At 45.6% G+C, this 22072-nt stretch overlaps 1 protein-coding gene across 1 annotated transcript in view; it reads right to left on the reverse strand.

Moving 5' to 3' along the window:
* The window catches only part of P4HTM (prolyl 4-hydroxylase, transmembrane), a 41071-nt gene that overhangs the window by 13247 nt on the left and 5752 nt on the right, over positions 1-22072 (reverse strand). The window contains exons 2-4 of the mRNA XM_088453982.1: positions 18543-18624; positions 2687-2877; positions 2071-2167 (exon numbers count right to left, since the gene is read on the reverse strand). Of these exons, the coding sequence (XP_088310108.1) occupies positions 2071-2167; positions 2687-2877; positions 18543-18624 (370 nt within the window). The remainder of the gene's footprint in view (positions 1-2070; positions 2168-2686; positions 2878-18542; positions 18625-22072) is intronic.

Consider the following 22072-nt stretch of genomic DNA (forward strand, 5'->3'; position numbering starts at 1 on the left):
CAGACACATCAGTATTTCATATTTCAGGATCTGCTTTAGCTTTTAGCTGGCAAGCAGTGTCTGGCTGGAGAGTGTCAAATATCTACCTCCCGAAAAGCCATGCAAATAGAGCGATGTGCAAAATGACAAAATCATTTTATTTAAATATCTGTACGCAACAGTAATAATCTGGTGCAGTATCCATAATATAGAAGAGAATTCTACTTCTATAAAAGAAAAATACTATAAATCAGGGAACTGGTCAGAAAATAACCCATGACACCAGCATGGGTTCTCCAGCCAGCTCATGGACAACAGCTTTTGATGTGAGGTGTGGTGAGCTAGAGCAGCCTGTAGTCAATCAGAATATCAGATGGTTTCCAGCAGCACAAAGTATTACAGGACATGAGAGCACAGATCTTTTGGGGGATAGCAATCTTCATATTTGTGTGATTATGAGGACGGGGCTGCATGTGACGGAATCGGTATGAATTAAATTCCCGGCAGCCCAACAGATGGACAGAGCCCCTCCTTAGGGGTGCCTAACCTCCCCTCCAAGTGCCTAATCCTAAGCCCCCCCCCCTTCCCAACCCTAAGTCCCCCCCGGGGGTGCTTAACCCTAACCCTCCCTCCCCCTAGCCTAACCCTAACCCTCCCGGGGGGGTGCCTAACCATAAGTCCCCCCCGGGTGCCATAAACCTAACCCTCCCCCCCCCCCCTGCGGCTGTCCGCTGGCGGCGCCCGGCAGCCCTTCGATCGGGATGCCGGGCGCCTGTCTCCCGGCGTCGGGAAAATTACAGGCGTCTAGATATAGATGCCTGTCATTTAACCCACGCCGGGATAAAGCAGTCGGGGAGCCGGCTGTCGGGATCTCGTCAGACGATTTCCCGATTGCATCCCGCATGTGACAGAGGCAGTGACATGATGTGAGGAGGGAAATGGAGGCAGCAGGAAGCCACAGACTGAGCGTTATATAGTGCAAGGAGCAGGGTCCCCCAGCAGCGCAGAGTATGTCAGGAGATGAGGATGATTGATGTGCTAGTGAGTGTAGGGCTGCATGTGACAGGGGCAGTAAACCACTGCCTGTGACATGATGTGAGGAGGGGATTGGAGGCAGCAGGAAGCCATAGACAGAGTTATATAGTGGAAGAAGCAGGATTCCCAGCAGCACAGAGTAGATCAGGAGATGAGTGATGTGTTAGTGAGGACAGAGCTGCATGTGACAGGGGGCAGTGACATGATGTGAGGAGAAGGAGAATGGAGGCAGCAGGAAGCCACAGACTGAGAGTTATATAGTATAAGGAGCAGGGCTCCCAGTAGCACAGAGTAGATCAGGAGATGAGTGATGTGTTAATAAGGACAAATGTGTGAGATGAGATATTGGGATGATAAAGAGGCCTCATTATTAAATTCAGTTCAGATTTTGCACTTGTTGATTTTATGACACTCACTGTTGTGGAAATCATCTTCTAACATACATTATAATTGTTTTAAGAGTCTACAATTCATAGACCTCATTTAAAATACTAAATGTATCTAAAAGACCATTTGAAATCGCTAAAGAGAATGACTGATATACTATGTAATACCTTAGTAAGCTTTCCTAACCAAATATAAAGGGCGCAGAAATGAACCCTTTACGTTAGATATGTCAGTATAGCGACATTGTATTGCATGGGTCAGATGTCGGCAATATGCGATGTATATAACTCTACCTGGTAAAAATCAGGGTTTCTGCAAAAGTGTTAATTCATTTACAGACAGTTTGGAGTCACACAACAGAATAATAAATGCCTGTATAGTGACTATATTTCCAATTTGTAAATTAATCCGGCACCTGGCGGGTCACCTCTGCCGCCCCCGCTCTGCGACGCCCCGTTGCTCAAGGACTGTGGGGGCAGGACTAGCAAGCAGCACTGCAGAGGGGTGGAGTCTAGCTGTGTGAGGACTGCCAGGTCACGGGTAGCATGGCAGCCAAACCACGCCCCCAACGTGATGACCTCATTCCTATCAGTGGTCACCTTTATTATATAGATGCACAGTGCTCTTTACCGACCAGCCCAATTATCTACACCTTTAATGCTGTCTCACCATTTCCATCTGGGTCAGCTTTTACAGCGGTGTACATCTCCCGGATATTCTCTGGGGTCATCCACCTGCCGTTTCCAAGCCGGGAATGGGTTAACACCTGTAAATAAAGAAATAAAATTAAAAAAGTGTAAACCCACTGCACAGCGCAACAATACTGAGCTGGACAACCCATGATTATTAAACAAGAAGTAAATTCTAACAAGATACCAGTTTTAATCAGAAATGTTTTTGCTTTCTCGCCAAAGAATGAGAAAAGAAGATGCCCTTCACCCTAAGTTCTCAATATATGGAAAAAATGCAGATATATTCTTCAAATAAAATATTTTCTTTCAATGTTTAAAGTTTTCAATATTTTTATATTTTTTAAATGTTTTTTTTTTTTAAATTACATTTATTAATATTTTATTTTAATTAGTAAAACTGTTAGCGGGCGTTACACTGTGCATGCTGACTAATGCGCTCATCTACATAGACTGGCATTGTGAAGTGGCAGGTTAAACATTACTATTCCAAGCCAATATAGATATTGCGGCGAGCCGTAATAATAAAAAAAAAAAAAAAAGAAGAAAATAAATCTTACCGCCGCAGACTGTTTAGTAGGCCGCTTGTTACTCACCTCTTTCACCTGCAATTGTCCATCTTGATTGTGGTCCAGCAGGTTAAAGATGTCGGCCTTGCTTATCTCTAGGTTCTCCATGGCTTCCTTATAGCCATCGACGGGCAATATCTGACTGGCCTGGAGTCCTTTTAGCTGGGCCAGGTGAATGAGGAGCTTGCACTCTTCTTCTGTCAGAAAGCTAGGGACCTCTGGTGGGAGAGAGCCGAAAAGGTAACAAGACTTCCAGCAGATGTTAATAAAATGAGATAAGAGTAACAAATCTTCCCTAACAAGTGTTATATAGGCAGCCGTGGCGGTATTACTTGGCAGTTAGGGGTGTATCTATAATGGGTGCAGGGTGTGCAGTGCACACAGGCTTGCACCGCACACTCTGCACCCATATTATCTAAAACTTACCTCTCCGAGGTCCCATGTCGGATCTCTCAGCGCTGCTCAAAATGTCGGAAAATGCCCGCCAAGACCACTTCTCCAGTGTTTCGTGCATGCGCTGTGAGGAATTCGCCGGGAAAATGGTGGCCGCGCCATTTCCCCGGTGATCTGCAAATGCGCAGTAGACTCTGGGCACACTCTAGTGCTTAGAGTCTACCAATTTTGCGGTGGCCGGCCAGCCGTGTCAGTCGGCCGCTGGGGTGAGAGGAGGGGGCCCATGACGGGGGTATGCGGATGGGCCCCCTCCTCTCTAAAGACTCCCCTGTTGGCAGTATTTGCTCTTTTGAGCAACATTTAAATATTATCCCTTTCTGGCTTTATTTATTTTCCATCTAACATAGACCTTTTTCCTGTTTTACTATTTGTCAGTGAAATCTTGTCCGTCAGGTTATGCATTCAGACACCCCTGCACCGATAGGGATGAAACCAATGCGAGGTGGTCCAGTTGGATCCTGGCCAGGTTTTAGGGGGGCTAGGGTGCCAACCGGACCTCCCGTTGGTGTACGCTGGGCAGAACTTTGACCCGGGGAGCCTGTTCTGGGACTTCCACTGGATGGATTTGGATGAAAACTTCACAGAGGGGTGGCAATTGCTCTGGGATGCCTGGCAATTGGTTTGGGATACCCAACTTAATAACATGAAGATTTAAACCCGGGCAAAGCCGGGTAATCCAGCTAGTAGACTAATAATTACAGCACACAGCCTGTAAATGTGTATTGCTGTAAGAGGTTACAGAACACAGATCAAAATAAAACCGCATACAAAGTAATGACCTTTTAATATAAACACATAAACCTCCAATTCAAAACAGCTAAAGTTATAATAAAAATGACAATGATCTTTAAAAGTACGGGAGCTAAAATAAACACCAGATTTATCGCTAAAAAGTGCAAAAAGTATTATTTTATTTATCGACATTTTTTGTCAATGTGACTAAAAAAACATTTATCGGAGTTTAAAACTTTCTAAAATGTGCAGAATGAGGTTTTTTCTTCAATTTTATTTTGCCTGAAACGAGGTCCTTCACTAATGACGTTCGAATTAATCCCCAGGTAAATAAGTCGAACTGCAAATGGATACTAAGCAGGGCACATTGTTTTAAAAAGGAAAACATTTAATGAAAACAGTGTCAAGTCAATGATTTGCTTGAGAATTCCCAGGGCTAGATAAACAGGGCTTACCTATACCCCCTGTTGGTAAATGATTGCTTCAACCTCACTATAAAAAAAATAGCATAAAAGTAATACGTAGAGTTTGACGTCATAGTTAGTGACCACAAGTTAGAGAAAGGGGGGGGAGCTGGGCCGACAAATGGCTTCCAGCAGAGATCCAATCATACGTACGATAATGGGCCTAGATAATACTATGTGCAACCTCCTCGCCTGCCCTCATTACAACACCTGCTGATTTAAGCAGGCCCCCCACAAGACTAAACAATCAGGCTTATTGGCAAACACAAACTGAGGTATTGTCTTGTCCAGTGGAACTCCAAGAGTGCTGGATCTTAATGAGAAAGGATTAGCAGGAAAGTGGCTCCAGCACTATAAAAAACCATTGTCCAAACCTAAGAGAATCTCAGTTGTGCTTCGGCGGAAGAGACAATGAGTGCCCAGCAAACCCAACGCCTGGGACCCTGGAGATTGGCATGGCTGCTGCTCTTCTTGGTGTCTTTCTTGACCTGTGGCTCTCATGCAATGTACGTGGACTTTGTGAGCAGTTCCTCCAGATGCATGACCATCCCAAGACATATGCCTCTCTGCCATGGCATTGGATATTCCGAGATGAGAATCCCCAACTTGCTGGGGCACGAGTCGATGGCGGAGGTGATCCAGCAGTCCTCCAGTTGGCTGCCACTGCTTGCGCGGGAATGCCACCCGGATGCCAGGATTTTCCTGTGCTCGCTGTTCGCACCAATTTGCTTGGAAGGGTAAGTTTCCCTAAACATATTCCCCTGCTAACACGGAAAGGCTATTTTCTGCTGTCCCCTTTGCCTGAAAGCTATTGGCTATGGCTTTAAAAGCTGGAACTGGTTAAATTGATCATTAATATCTAACTAGCCTCAGAGGAGACATCATTATCTTGCAAGGGGAAATATCCTCACGTGCGTCATTTTCACAGCAATTACCAGCCATGTTTTCCCATTAGTGGGTTTATTGTACGGGTGTCTCTTTGAATTACACATGGCTGACCCTTTACGTGCGTCACTCTGTCTCCCTGGTCAGCACTTAGTCTCCTGTTCATTGTTTCATTGATATATAGAAGTTGACAACAGAATTAGGGCAACCCACCTACTTATAGTCACATCTCAGCGGTAACTTGTTACAGATTATTACAGCCAGTATCTGCAGAAACGCCAGGGGACACACACGTGCCATTCACCTAGTCATCAGAAAATAACGGGCAAGGTTGTAAGCGGAGAGATTAATGGTAAAAAGTGTCTCTGAGGCAAATAACAATACACCTTCTGTAGTAAGAAAATGCCTCTATGGTATTGACATAATATTGATTTAAATCATTTATTCTGTCACGGAATCTCCTAGCAGCCCGAACTATTTAAATCAATTTTAATATCCCAGCATGTTTTATTTCAGATGACTCACTAACGATTTAATTCCAATTATTATTGGGATTATTTTGTTTAGATGATGGTAACTGATACACTAGATTAATATGTTAAAATGTCATAACTGTCTGTAGTAACGGCTTTCCTTTGTGATATGCTATTGTATGACTATTGTGAACTGTATATTTATATGTTTTTTTTTCTCTTTACTGTAATTTTATGATGTATGTTTGAAATTGAGAAAAATGTTATAAAAAAAGACTTTATCCGAAAAAAAAAAGTCTCTAAAGCAAAAAAACAATACACCTTCTATAGTAAGAAAATGCCTCTATGGTAATTTACATAATATTAAATCATTTATTCTGTCCTGGAATCTCCTAAGCAGTCCAATCTATTTAAATCAATTTTAATATCCCAACATGTCTTATTTCAGATGACTCACTAATGATTTATAAAACTTTTATGCCAGATACACACTTTTACGACCGGCAATCGGTCCGATGGAGGGGGTTATTTCTCTTTGACCCGCTCCAAAGGAGATTGCCGATAAACACTTAAAAGATTAATGAACGTCGGAACGATCACTGGGCCTGATTCAGAGCCGGACGCTGTGACCAGAGCGCTCACTTTGAATCAGGGCCGGGCTACCTAAAATTGGAGCGGCCTCTTGGACGCTCGCATAGCTGTGGGTTACCACCCACAGCTTATGCGAGCGTCCATGATGATGGTCGCGATGGTCAAGACCATCGCGACCATCGGGCTTGCGACGAGACCCTGCGGTAGGGTCTCGTTGCCACAAGCCCTGGAGTGATTTTGGCTCTATCAGAGCCAAAATCACTCCCACTGACATCACTAGATGTCAGTGGGGCCGGACCCAGACGGTAGGCGTTCCCATGGGAACGCCTCCGTCTGGCAGCCACGCCCCCGGCACACCCACCAAAGGGGGCCTGCTGTCACTCACCATCGACAGTACGCCCCCTTTGGTGCGAGACCCCGAGCGACGGCTTCCCCGTCGCTCGCCAGGTCTCGCAGACGCGCACGACGGAGCTCCCTCCGTCGTGTGCATGCGCACTTGGGCACCATCGACCCTCTTGCGAGCGTACAGCGCTCGCGAGCGGGTCTGAATGAGACCCACTGTTCCATCTTTCATTAATATGTGCGGCCTCGCAAGCGATACCGTGTGATTGACAGTACAGCACAACCAATCACATGACATCACAATCGACCCGCAGGAGCGCACAGTTGGACATACACACTGCACGATATACCCAATTTGTCCAAATTGGCCAAATCAGGCCGATTCCCGTGCAAGTGTGTACCAACCCTTATGTTGCGTACACACTGCAGCGATGTGTACCCGTACAATATGGCGGCCGACGGGCTGACATATCATATCCGCGGTACACATCAGAACGATGTGATGAAGGACGGAACAATCCCTCGTTCCGTCCTTCATTACCTTGCACGGCGCCGCATGCGATATCGTCTGGTTGGCCCGCAGCACGGCCGAGCGGAAGATATCGTTAATGACCACGGCAGCGCGCAGACTGGCCGTAAACATTGAGCGATCTGGCCTATATATCGTTCCGATTCAGCCGGAAACTACATATCGGGCCAGTATCGCTCCAGTGTGAACCAGTCTTGAGGGGAAGATGGGATACAGTATAGATTATAGATTCCTTCATTCCCCCCCTCCCCAAGACTATCGGTTATTTATAATACACGTCTTTTAAAAATGGATGGACATGATCAGGTGGTTGGGACTGACGAGGAGATCTTCATAACTACTGCTCATTTCCTTAGTGACAGAATCATAAAGCCATGTCGCAGCCTGTGTGAGGCGGTGAGGAACAGCTGCGCCCCGATCATGGCGTGCTATGGTTATCCGTGGCCGGAGATACTGAAATGTGACCACTTCCCTATGGATCATGGGATGTGCATCGCGAGAATCACTAATGGCACAAGCGCCAGTCGCAGAAGTAAGTAACAGTGTTACCCGACATAAGTAGTTCTGCTAATACTGCTGCTAACACAGACATAACATCTGCTCTCACTGGGCCCAAGGCTCATGTTCTGTCATCTGTCACTTAGGCTTCATCTCAGATCAACTGCTTATTGTAACATCGTCTTTTACATGTTCTGGGATAGGAGACCACTTTCAGACAGTTACTGAAGGGTTGGGGGGGGGAGAGGGAGAGAAAATTATTATATTTATATATATATATATATATATATATATATATATATATATACACACACACACACACACACATATATACACACACATATACATACATACACGCGCGCGCGCGCGCATATACATACATAAATACACTTGTACATACATACATACATACATACATACACACACATGGCCAAGGGGCTAAACTCTGCTACTATTTTGAACTAAGCACACATTTTGGATGTTTGCAATTAACATTTTTTTTCTAATTATGAAAGGGGGGTTTTCTAATTATGAAAGGGGGGGAGGGGTAAAACAAGACATTATATATGCATGCAGATATATACAATGTAGATCAAAGTGGCTGGGATTTAAATTGTAACAGACATACTACATTTAATCCCACTACAATAACCCAGGATAGAAGGTCAGGTCACGCTATGCCCAGTGTTACAGCGCTGTGTATGAGATACAGGAATACTACAAGCGCTTCTCTCATTTGTTACAGCAGTGCCCCGAGCCAGCTGCAGGGACTGTGAACTGGACGAGGCCAGCTCTGCCAAGGAGATCCTGGATACGTTCTGTGATAATGATTTCAGTAAGTACTGAGCCTGGTACACCTCGCTACTCACAGCTGTCTGCCGGAGGAATTACCACTTATTGGGCTTATGTAACGTTAAAGGGGACGTGCAGTTTACTAAGGAATAAATACCGAGTTATGTGGCCGCATGTTCGGAAGAAAGATGGAGTCATCTGAAAGCAAAATAAATATTTATAACGTTTGGTAAGATATTGGTGGTAAATAAAAATATCTTGGGGTAAAATTCCACAAGAATGAATAATGCCTTTATACGCAGAGACAGAATACAAAAGTGCTTCTTCTTCTGTGACAAAAACAATTACACAGTATTTTTGTTTAACCATTCGGTGTTGTGCTAGGGCAGGGGTCAGGGAACTTTTTTACCTTGTACCCCAAAATATATTTAGATACGCCGACATTACTCCCTTGATTTGAAAGGAAAGAAATCATATAGTAGTGCCCCCATATAATGCCCCTGTAGTAGTGCCCCCTTATAATGCCCCCATAGTTATGCCCCTGTAGTAGTGCCCCCATAGTTATGCCCCTGTAGTAGTGCCCCCATAGTTATGCCCCTGTAGTAGTGCCCCCATATAATGCCCCTGTAGTAGTGCCCCCATATAATGCTCCTGTAGAAGTGCCCTCATAGTTATGTCCCTGTAGAAGTGCCCCCATAGTTATGCCCCTGTAGTAGTGCCCCCATAGTTATGCCCCTGTAGTAGTGCCCCCATAGTTATGCCCCCAGTACAAAAAAACAAAAACACACCTTAATCCCCGCTCCTGCATCCACCGCCGTCCTGTCCGCCCGGCTGCTCCTCGGAACTATGGGAGAGACGTCATGACGTTTCTCCCATAGAGCGCATGGAGAGAGCCGGAGGCTGGAGTTCAGAAGAGAACTCCAGCCTCCGGCTAACGCGGCGCTGCAGGGAAGGAGCCGGGCGCCCGCTGGTAATAACATCTCAGGGGGCGTCCGGCCTAGAGCCTCCCTGCGGCACTGCCGGGCATGCATATGAATCATTCTATATTATGGAATGATTCATATGCATGCCCGGCTGTCCGTCCATTACCCCCAGAAATTTCATTTTTACACCATGTGGGGTAATTTACCCGTTCCCCGACCACTGTGCTAGGGTTAATTTACACTAGAGACAGTACTCTCCTCTTCTATTACTGCTGTGGGACCGGCTACACTGGATGATGACTGTCTTAAGCTGGGTGCCCACTGCCAATCGCCCATACATATGCTGCAGCGACCCAGCGGTGAGTGATAGCTCAACTGGGCGGGCAAGTTTAAATGCCTGCCCAGTTGTTGACCTCAGGCCCAACACATTGGGCGGACGATTGGTAAGTGTATATGGACTTACCAATCGTCTGATAGGTCGACCAAACAGCCGACCCAGCATTAGATGTAGTGATTGTCAGAGGTCAAGGGGGGAGATGTAGAAGTTGACCATAGCAACCAATCAGCTTCAGCTCGCAATTATCAAGTACATTCCATAAAATAATAGGAAGAAGCAGATTGGTCTAAGGGCAGCTTCTCTACCTGTCCACACTTTAGAAGACTTGATACATCTCCCCCAAAGCATCCATCAGGTACACAATGTCATCGGTCCCATGTGTTGAACACCAGTAGCTAGCGAGTGCTTGCAGGGTGCCGCTCTTTTGTAGCTCTGCCCTTAGGCAGGAAAAACACGTTCTCAATGCATTATAAAGTTATATGCACACCCCCAGTATGTAACAGCAATCCTCCTCCTGCCAGGTAGCAGAATGGCTCTTGTGTGATGAGTGGTACTCATGTGTTCCCTGAGATACCCGCTCCCCTACCTCCTCTGTACCAGATCATGCTCCAGAATGGTGGGGAAATGGTAGGACTGCAGGCAGCTGCCGCAGGGGGCGTCTCCTCTCACCTTGGCAGAAGATCAGTTACAGAGATGCCAGGTCAGTGAGTATCTCAGGCATCAGACTCAGCTAGTTGGGGGGGGAGGGGGATGTACTATTAATTATTTAAAATAGGCAGACAACACTGCGGGTTACTTCTCATTTTTTCATCTAGTCTCAGGCACCATGAAGGACATTTATAAAGACTAGCACTAGGGAAAAGGGATACTAATACCCCTTTTACACTAAGGTCCCGGATCTGATCTGGGATTTGGAACACGTTTCCAATCCGGATCAGACCTTTTTCACACTGCGGCGCCTACCCAGCTTATGCCCGGGTTGGCACCGTTCACACCGGACTCGAGTCTGCAGTGACCCGGGTCTTCCGGCGCTGCAGTGGACGCTTGGAGATGATGTAATCTACAAGTGCTACTAAAGCCGGCCAATCAGGCAGCATGCGGCACGACCCGGGTCATCAAGACCCGGAATGCGCGGTTTACACTGCAGGGTGACACGGGAACAATCCGTGCCCAACCCTGCAAACTAACCGTGTTGGATCCCCGGGTCACTGGACCCAGGTTGAGTCGTTTCCACTGACAAAAATCCTGGGTTGATGCGCGTTCAAGTGCAAAAACCCGGGATTTCCTGGTCAGTGTAAAAGGGGTATAAGTAGGTATGACCATCGACGGTTAACAACCAATTATAGTTTTTCAATCGACAGTGGTGAACCGATGGTTTTGGTATCATTCTGAACGTGCAGAGTGTACGGACCTCTGCCCGATGTCTGCTGATAGAGTATGGTAAGCACGGCTCGCATGTGGGCATCTGTATTTAAACCAGCAATGATGCGACTTCCCTCGACTTGTCAGCAGACAAATATTATGGTCAGCAGCACAGGGGAAGGTAGTGTTTAGCACCCCATTTGCCGTGGAACTACACATCACAGCATGCCTTTCCCAGCAACAGATACCATGGCAGGCAGGGCATGCTTACATGTGTAATTCCACAGCGAAAGCAGTGCGGCATATGGTCAACCCTTGATATAGCCCTTGCAGGTGGCAGAAGCTATAATAATGTGCCATCTGCATCACCTAAAGTAAGTGCACACACCTGTGCCCAGGTATACCTGTCATTTGCTTCACCAAGCACCTCTAGTGTCCCCTACACTTCTTCCCTTTAGTATGGCCTGTGACACCTTGCCTACTTCACCCCCCATGCGAGGACAGACACCTGTACCCAAATATTGCTGTCATGTGCTTCTTCATCAGGCAGCTGTAGCATCCCCTGTAGTATGCCTGTCATTAGTACCCCCCGTCACTGTACTTCTCCCCTTTAGGATGGCCTGTGACATCATTTACATTAATTAGCATTTTTCAGGCTGAAAGCACAATTATCTGACCGTGTGTATGGAGACACCGTATAGGCGAGACGATCTAAAACGCAAGGATGGTTCAGAACTAAATGATTATTGGGCAGTGTGTATTCTGTGTAACGCCGTTTTGGGGATCGTTTAGGTTGGTCTGAATAGGTCTAGTCGTTAGCATAGCTGGGCAAAGTCTTATAGTGTGTACCCAACTTGACACATTCTTAAAATCAGATCCGGACTTGACCAATTTGGTGCCCAAGTTTGTGTGACTATACCACTGATTTATGTCCTCTGTCTCCTCACTGGTGGCTGTGCTATTGTGGTCACACTGCAGGAAAAGGCCATGTGGTCTTCTGGCAGCTCCTTCATCCATCTCATCACTGGTGCTTATGTGGTGGACAGACACATGGAGGCACCTCCAGCAGACGTGACCTCTCTCAGCAGTGACAAAACAATCCGTGTTTTCTTTGGTCTGGTCGCTGTAGCAACGCTGCTGAGAGGTCACGTCTGCTGGCGTCTGCGTCTCTAAATGTGTGCTGGGTGACTTGAGGGTGGGATTCCGTGCTTACTTGGTGCCCCCTCTGGAGCAATGGCAACTTTGCTTTTATGGCCTATGCACAGGGGTGACACTGCTTAAAATTTTGAAACATACATAAACATTCCCCTTATTAATGTGGCTCTAGGTTCCTTTACTGGTTTCCTTATTAAGTTTTTATCTTAAACAGAAAAGACCAAAAGGATATAATTTAATTTCCATTGTTCTATACACAGCACAGTACTGCACACTGTGAGATACATCAGTATTAACACATATAAAGGTATACATAGTTCTATATACATCGCAGTTATGCATAACAACACTTCTAACCTCTCATGTGGAAAAATTGCTGAAACAAGGCTGTGTAATTCGCAGGAGCCAGGCAGCCGATGTGCCTAAATAAATGACAGCTGGAACCTATCTTTTGGGAGCCATTATTATAGATGTCAGTGGTCACGTGTCTTTCCTGGCTTATGGATTCTACATTATTTCTCCACGCCTGGGCTAAGATAAGCAGTTAAAGGCCTGTTCCACTTCAACATCCAACCAGGGGTCATTTATCATTCTATAAATAATCACGAAAGACCAGCATATCTGGGTCACTTTGTTTTAGATTAGTTCCGAGTATTTGCCTCGCCTGTCCCCGTAATGACTGAAAGCAAATAAAAACACGCAACGCAAACTAGCGAGCACAAATTAGAGGAGTGTCGGATGAGTATTTTAGAACGCCAAGAAACCACAGTGTTCTAAATCGATGATACACTCAGTCAGCGTAACATAATAGCAGTGACTGGGGAAGGCTGTTTCTCGTCACATCAGAGCGTGGCATGTTGACAGCAGAATCGCTTTGGTGTGAAGGGGGAACGGTGTACTCCTGAAAACCACGATACCGAGCCAATGATTTTTTTAATGTAAGGACAATTATAGATGGTTTTGCTACAAGCGACAAAGTGTGTTTAATAGTCTCGAAGAACAAGTAAAACACTAAAAATTTTAATATATATATATATATATATATACACACACACACATATTATATATATATATATAATAAAAAAAAAAATTTAAACAAGGACTTGTTGCTGAATTTTTCATAACCAATTTTGCCAATAAAAATGTTTAAGATGAGTTTCATGAGAAATTTCAAGGGTAATCTAAGTTTTTTTTTCTAACGCAGAGTCCCCCAAACTCTGCCACTGCAGTACTGGTTTTAAGGATATCCATGTTTGAGTCCAGATGGTTAAAATCAAATTGACTGAGGTACTACTTAAGTCACCTTTGGTCAAGCACGGATATCCTTAAAACCTGCACTATAATGGCAGAGTTTGGGACACTCTGGGCTAATGGAAGAGGGGCACTTCACAAACTTTCAATAACCATGTTTGGAAGACAAATACTTAATCAAAAAAACTCTGTAGCTTTAATTTTGGTGCTTTGGTGATGATTTGCTTGCAAGTTACAGCCCATTTTTCATGATGAATTGCCCAGAGGATGGCGCTGTTTTATTACAGAATAGAGAGGATTTTATTTAGGGGGGCAATATATGTTAGATCCCTCCCACATTATTAAATATATTAGATAACACTGTTAAATCATAATTTATGCTCTACCAAGCAGTATGTATGCTCCTGGATTAAATGTAGCTCTATTGGAAATTAATTTTGATAAAACAATTGTGTTCTCCTGGCCCCGGGGCAGGTTTAGATGTAAAGCGAGGAGGCTCTTAGCCATTCTGGTTTCTTTCAGATTACTGGAAGCATCTACAATCTGAAGAGCAGGTGAACTGATCTCAAAACATTTCTGAGATGTTTAAAGTCAGCTTTTTAAAACTGTTTGCTCGAAGTGTAGCTCCTTAAAAGGTATGGCGAGCTGTGGATTCACTTGCCTTGGGAAGACGCGAGAAGCAGCGGCTGCATAGACAGTAACAGCGAAAGCACGACTATAGCTAGAATGAATTATATATAGTCTGTTGTACAAGTATTGTGGTGCAAGTTACAAGACACTGCAACAGGATCAGTATCTACATAAAAGGCAGAAGGCTGAAGCAGACTGCGTTTATCTAGATCAGGCTTCTGTCGCTCTCCAGGCGTTGTAGAACTACTGGCACAAGCATGCACAGACGGTGCAGTGGTTAGCGTTACTGCCTCACAGCCCTGAGGTCATGGGTTCAATTCCCACTATGGCTCTAACTGTGTGGAGTTTGTATATTCTCCCTGTGCTTGCGTGGGTTTCCTCCGGGTACTCCGGTTTCCTCCCACACTCCAAAAATATACTGGTAGGTTAATTGGCTCCCAACAAAATTGACCATAGTGTGTATGTTTGTGAGCATGTGGTAGGGAATATAGATTGTAATCTCCACTGGGGCAGGGACTGATGTGAATGGTTAGATACTCTATGTAAAGCGCTGCGGAATATGTGTGCGCTATATAAATAACTGGTAATAAATAATGCACTGCAAGCCAGCCTGTTGGTACTTGCAGAGCCACGAATTGCCACACCCTAAATAAATCGCATGGAAGCCTAAAGTTGGGTACACACTGGAGCGATATCGACCCAACATGTAGTTTCCGGCCGAATCGGATCGTCATACCGTTCGGTGTGTACGGCCAATCTCCTCGCTCCCGTGGTCGTTAACGATATCTTCTGGTCGGCCATGTTGCATGGCCAACTGGACGATATCGCATACGGCACCATGCAAGGTAATGAAGGACAGAATAAGGGGTCATTCCATCCTTTATTACATTGCTCTGACGTGCACCGCAGATACGATATGTCGATATCCTCCTGGTACACATTGCTCCAGTGTGGACCCAGCTTAAAGGACATGCCAATTACACAAGTGGATACATTATTGTCTATCACTAGCTAGGCTGGGTACCCAATACACAATGTGGTACCCAGCCATCAGGATGACACAATGTTTAGTTTTCATTCTAGCACCCTGCACCTATGACAAACCTTGCAGTTCTTCTTTCCTGCCTGGGGTGTCACACGCTCTGTTGTGGTGCTTCTAGCACACTCAGCTGATGTGACAAACTGCTGAGATATAAACCAAAGTGTGCAAGAGGCATCAGAGCATAGTGACACCCCAGGCAGGAAAGAGGAACTGCAAGGGTTGCGATAAATGCAGGGTGCTAGAATGAAGACTAGATGTAACGATATACATCACACCGTCCATACACACTGCACAAAGCTGTGTCCGATGGCCCAATGTATTGCTCCACGGTACATTTAGCAGCATGGCGTAAATCATCACCCATCTGCTGTGCTGCCCAGCAGATGGGACGATGCACTGGATGCCCGATTGAATAATGTGTACCCAGCTTGTGTTTGTAAATTGCAGCAACTATAAACAAATAATTTACTTATAGGAAGTACAGTAGTGTTCATTCTAGCACCCTGCAACTGTCAGTTCCCATTTCCTACCTGGGGTGCCGCTCTCAGCTCTGGTGCTTCTAATACACTCTGGTCTGTATCGCTGTTACATTAGCAGAGTGTGCTAGAAGCACCAGAGCAGAGAGCGACACCCCAGGCAGAAAAGATGAACTGCACGGGTTGTGACAGGTGCAGGGTGCTAGAATGAACACTAGTACAGGTAATAAATACTGTATTAACTGTGCTTTTATTTTATTTCTGTAGTTGCTAAAGTCCGTATCACAAAGAAAAACACGACTTCGTCTTCCGTTTCGGACTTTGACATGGATTCCAAGGTGGACGTTTTAAAACACGGCCCGCTGCCCAAGGTGGACATCTTTCCCCGGCTTCAGCAGTGGCTGGACTTGGACGCCACGTGTGTGCAGAACATCATGCGTGGGACCCGCACGGGCACTTATGTCATCGGCGGAGACGTACGGGACGACAAGATGGTGGTGAATAACGCCTACGCCTGGCAGAAAAGGAACAAGAACCTGCACTTCGCTGTAAAGAAATGGAAGCATCACAGATGCCGATCATAGATGGAACAGGGGCTATGGAACAGAAGGAACCAACTAAGCCTGCAATGAAGGGCAAAAGGGCTCCTAGGAAGACTGTACATAGTACTGTATATAGTTGGGATCTCTGTAAAAGGTAAAAGGATAGCAATACAACAAGCCATAAATGACTGGTAGAACATTTTTAGAGAACTATCCATTCATTACTCAGGTCAACCTATAGAGGGCGTAGTTAGCACGGCCAGACAGTGACCAAATGCAGGATGAGAGGCCATCGATGTCCGACTGGAATTTGCCAGTAGTCCTAAACTAGAATATCAATTGGATACATTATTGGGCCCATACACATTGCAGTTTGCAGACATCTACACTTAAAAACAACCTAACTGGCTAGGAATATGTGTGCAGTGTGTATGGGCACTGTCATGGAAGTGGGTCAATGGCAATCCTGAATTCCATGTATTTCCAATTCAACGTGCTGTAACTGCATATCACCTTACGTTGGAAATTTTATTTCCCTCTTGCACACGGCTGTCCATAAATTCAACATATTTTCAACTTTATAGCATTGGATACATTTTCAATTACAGTACATACACACCCAAATAAATTTTTTTTTTTTTTCTAAAACAAGTTTCTGAATGATCACTTCATACATTAGAACATTGTTACTAGATCCAGAGGTGAGGTTTTCATTTCTGTGGCCGTCTTTAAATGCAGTATCGCACTGAATTGTGCTAATATTTGGTTTTCTCAGAGCTGCACTGATTTAAAAAAAAATCTATTACAAACCTATTGCTTGGCAAAAAAAAAAAGAAGTCATTATAACGTCAAATTATATTTAAGGCACGTCTACCAAGGAGCCAGAAAAGAATAGAATATACAAGGTTTCAATATTTTATGCTATATAATCTCCATGAATGACTTGTTGGTAATTAGTGGCTTGCACAATAGTGACCTATATTGACAGGATTAAGTCACAGGGCCTGATTCAGCACCGATCACAAGTGCAACCACGGACGCACATCGAGCGATTGGTAGCCATCGCGCATGTGAATAAGCCGCACTGTGCGTACGCAGTGATCGCACAGTGCGATTACGGACACACAGAGGAATCCATCGAGGAGTGAGTGAGCGAGCAGTGGACGTCTTTACGCCGGCTGAGTTTTGGCAAGCATTAGCATATTTTCGCCGGTGCGTTCCGTATGAATTCACAGCTGCGATCTGTACTGAATCAGACCCACAGGGCAAAAAAACACTAAGGTCCGTTTTCCTCCGTATTCAATTTGAAAGACTTACCGCGTAGGCAGAAAGTCAATGCAATGTAATAGGCGGTAAAGTATCGCCTATGAATAGCAGGCGGAGAAATGCACAGAATTGGGCTTTTGGGGTGCAACGTTTGGGTAACCCCCCTGAAACCTTCAGACAGCCCCCCAAAGGTAATCTGTGTTAAAAAAAATCTTAAAAAACACTTAAGGACACCCCAAACATTTACTCTGAAAAAGGGGGCGAAAAAAAAAATGTTGGGGTACAAAGTTAAAAACTAGCGAACTTGACTCTCGGGGGGGTCCCCAAGTATGACCCAGGTGTTTATTTCATTGCAGGGGCTTGCGACAGGTGGATGTTTCATGATTTTTCAACTTCACTTTAGCAACTTTAAAATATGCTGACCCCCATTTTCAAGTATCCCAAATTTGCTAGGATAAGTTATTGTGCCCATTTAAAAACACCAAATACCTTCAGCAAGCCAAATCGGGGGGTACCATAGTGAACCTCCATGTCAGAGCATCATTTGGGGGGGTGACAGGCTGATTTCCCCAAAAATTACAGTACTTTCCGCTTGTTAAAGTATCACCGGATCCCGTTAATGCGTACTTTCAAATTGAATACGGGGTAAAGCGGGCACGCGCGCGATACTTTAACGCCTACAAAACACGCGATGTCGGCGTTAACGCGGCTCTGCTCAAATTGAATACGGGCCTAAATGGGACACTTGTCGTGGAGAAGTATTCGGGGAAACCCCTACTTTTTATATGTGCAAATAAATATTTAACTATTATAGAAGACGTGTTGCAGGGTTACTTCATGCACAGAAAATGTAAGGACGTGAATAGGATCTGCTATGTGGCAAAGACCACGCAGGGAGGCAGAGTGATATTAGTAAAAGCACAAGGTTACGGCTGATCTGTTTCCTGTGACCCCTTTCCCATATATAAACAGGATTATACAGCATCTGGTTTGCTGACCAATTAGATGATCAGTCCACCCTTTCTATGTTCCATTTTAATAAAAGTGCAGAGGCTGGCTGAGGCATTAAGACGATTACGTTCCCTAACGCCAGCTTTTTAACACTGAAAATACCCTGGGCGCAGGGAGCAAATCTCTTACCGAACAGAAGAGGCTTTAGACTTAGAGTTTTCATATCGTGCATTTTGTTGTGAACCAGCTCTATCTTCTGCCTGTGCCCGACCTGAAAGAAGGATAGATTAGTACATATAGGGTTACGTACATACAGAACACATCACAAGATGCTGCCATACAGATTTGGAAACTCCTTTATATGCCTGAATTAACACCGAATATCTGTTTCCAAAATCTATGCCATCCTTGTTATATTGCAAACTTTGGTCGGAAATACAGACTGTCCATGTTATAATTATGACTAAAAAGCTAGCTCTGTATCTGTTTTACAAATAAGTTTATGAGAACCTGCGCTCACATTAGTGATGATCAGCTGCTGGTATCCAGGGGTCTATCCCAGTTACCCTATTTTACACTAAGGATAACATAAATCACAAATACCTGCGCTTGATGTAATGGTTTTGTAAAGAATGTTCACGTGAACAAAACCTTGCCCATAATGAATTATAGACTAGTACCCAATGTTGGCTTAAGGGGGCTGTGACAGATTATACGACTGGTATTTGAAACACAGAAGTCACAGAAGGTTAAGCCACATTCTTCCAGGGGAATTAGAAAACGGTGCAGAATGCGAAGATTAAGGCAAGATCAGAATAAGGATGTAAATTCCCCGTTGTGTGAAAGTCATGCTAACAGTAATAATAGTTTAACCAGGAGAAACTCAGATCATAATACACTTATATGTGAGGCTGCAGGAAAGTCACATTGTTGATACTTGTTCATAACGACTGAAAGGCAACGATAAAATGTGAGATTTCATAAATAATTGGGTATTGGGACACTGGCCCTCATTCAGAGGCGCTCGCAAAATGCGAGCGGTCGCTCTGTATGAGGGCGGCCACTTGGCTTTTGAAGTGCGGCCTCCTGGTCGCTAGCTAAGCTGTGGGTTTCCACCCACAGCTTTAGCGACCGACCAGGTTGATGGTTGCGATGGTCAAGACCATCGCAACCATCGGGGCTTGCGATGAGACCCTAAGGTTGGGTCTCACCGCAAGCCCCAGGGAGCTTCCTGATCTGATCAAGCAGGAAGCTCCCCACTGACATCACTGCTGATGTCAGTGCGGCCGCCCACAAAACGGCAGGTGTTCCTTAAGGAACGCCTCTGTTTGTGAAACCACCCCCCCCCCGCCACGCCTACAAAACGGGTCGAGCTGTCGATCACCATCGACAGCCGCCCCTTTTGTAGTGAGCTGCGGAGCAAGAGAATTTCTCTCGCTCCGGGCTTGCGCACGCGCAGTGCGGCGGCTACTCGTGCGCAGGGCCTAAACATCGACCCGCTTGTGAGCGCTCAGCGCTTGCGAGCGGGTTTGAATGAGGTCCACTATGTGCAGCCTGCTGAGATTGCTGGAGGATAAGCCTATCACTCAGGTGTGTTACACATACAATGCTGGTATCTTATGTATCATGGTATAGGAAATCACTAATGAGGGACACTGGCCCTAATTCAGACCCGGTCGCAAGCGCTGAGCACTCGCAACCGGGTCGATGTTAAGGCCCTGCGGACGCACTGCGCATGCGCAAGCCCCGGAGCGAGAGAGAAATTCTCTCGCTCCGGAGCCCACTACAAAAGGGGCGGCTGTCGATGTTGATCGACAGCTCGCCCCGTTTTGTAGGCGGAGCGGGGGGGGTGGCTACACAAACGGAGGCGTTCCGTGACGTTTTGTGGGCGGCCGCTCTGACATCAGCAGTGATGTCAGTGGGGAGCTTCCTGCTCGATCAGAGCAGGAAGTTCCCTGGGGCTTGCGGTTGCCGAAACCCAACCTTAGGGTCTCGTCACAAGACCATCGCGACCATCAACCTGGTCAGTTACTAAAGCTGTGGGTGGTAACCTACAGCTTAGCTACGGACCAGGAGGCCGCACTAAAACATACAAGCGGCCGCCCTCATTCAGAACGAGCGCCTCTGAATGAGGGCCACTATGTGTAGCCTGCTGAGATTGCTGGAGGATAAGCCTATCACTCAGGTGTATTACACATACAATGCTGGTATCTTATGTATCATGGTATAAGACATCACTAATGAGGACACTATGTGCAGCCTGCTGAGATTGCTGGAGGATAAGCCTATCACTCAGGTGTATTACACATACAATGCTGGTATCTTATGTATCATGGTATAAGACATCACTAATGAGGGACACTATGTGCAGCCTGCTGAGATTGCTGGAGGATAAGCCTATCACTCAGGTGTATTACACATACAATGCTGGTATCTTATGTATCATGGTATAAGACATCACTAATGAGGACACTATGTGCAGCCTGCTGAGATTGCTGGAGGATAAGCCTATCACTCAGGTGTATTACACATACAATGCTGGTATCTTATGTATCATGGTATAAGACATCACTAATGAGGACACTATGTGCAGCCTGCTGAGATTGCTGGAGGATAAGCCTATCACTCAGGTGTATTACACATACAATGCTGGTATCTTATGTATCATGGTATAAGACATCACTAATGAGGACACTATGTGCAGCCTGCTGAGATTGCTGGAGGATAAGCCTATCACTCAGGTGTATTACACATACAATGCTGGTATCTTATGTATCATGGTATAAGACATCACTAATGAGGGACACTATGTGCAGCCTGCTGAGATTGCTGGAGGATAAGCCTATCACTCAGGTGTATTACACATACAATGCTGGCATCTTATGTATCATGGTATAAGACATCACTAATGAGGACACTATGTGCAGCCTGCTGAGATTGCTGGAGGATAAGCCTATCACTCAGGTGTATTACACATACAATGCTGGTATCTTATGTATCATGGTATAGGAAATCACTAATGAGGACACTATGTGCAGCCTGCTGAGATTGCTGGAGGATAAGCCTATCACTCAGGTGTATTACACATACAATGCTGGTATCTTATGTATCATGGTATAAGACATCACTAATGAGGGACACTATGTGCAGCCTGCTGAGATTGCTGGAGGATAAGCCTATCACTCAGGTGTATTACACATACAATGCTGGTATCTTATGTATCATGGTATAAGACATCACTAATGAGGACACTATGTGCAGCCTGCTGAGATTGCTGGAGGATAAGCCTATCACTCAGGTGTATTACACATACAATGCTGGTATCTTATGTATCATGGTATAAGACATCACTAATGAGGACACTATGTGCAGCCTGCTGAGATTGCTGGAGGATAAGCCCATTACTCAGGTGTGTTACACATACAATGCTGGTATCTTATGTATCATGGTGTAAGAAATCACTGAGGGACACTGGGTCTCATTCAGACCCGGTCGCAAGCGCCGATGCGCTCGCAACCGGGTCAATGGTCCCCACAGAGCATGCACACGACTGATCCGGCTCCGTCGTGCGCATGCGCGAGACCCGGTCAGCGCTACACACGCGGTGCAGTCTGTGTCACAGTGACACAGACGGCCTGCATGACGCTGCGGCCCGGGGGGCACATGGCACCCTGCCCCCCGGCCCAGCCCGCCACTGCCCCCTATACTCTCCTAGTCCT

Source organism: Taudactylus pleione, unplaced genomic scaffold (genome assembly GCF_031769625.1).
Source record: "Taudactylus pleione unplaced genomic scaffold, aTauple2 ptg000607l, whole genome shotgun sequence".
Taxonomy (NCBI): Eukaryota; Metazoa; Chordata; class Amphibia; order Anura; family Myobatrachidae; genus Taudactylus; species Taudactylus pleione.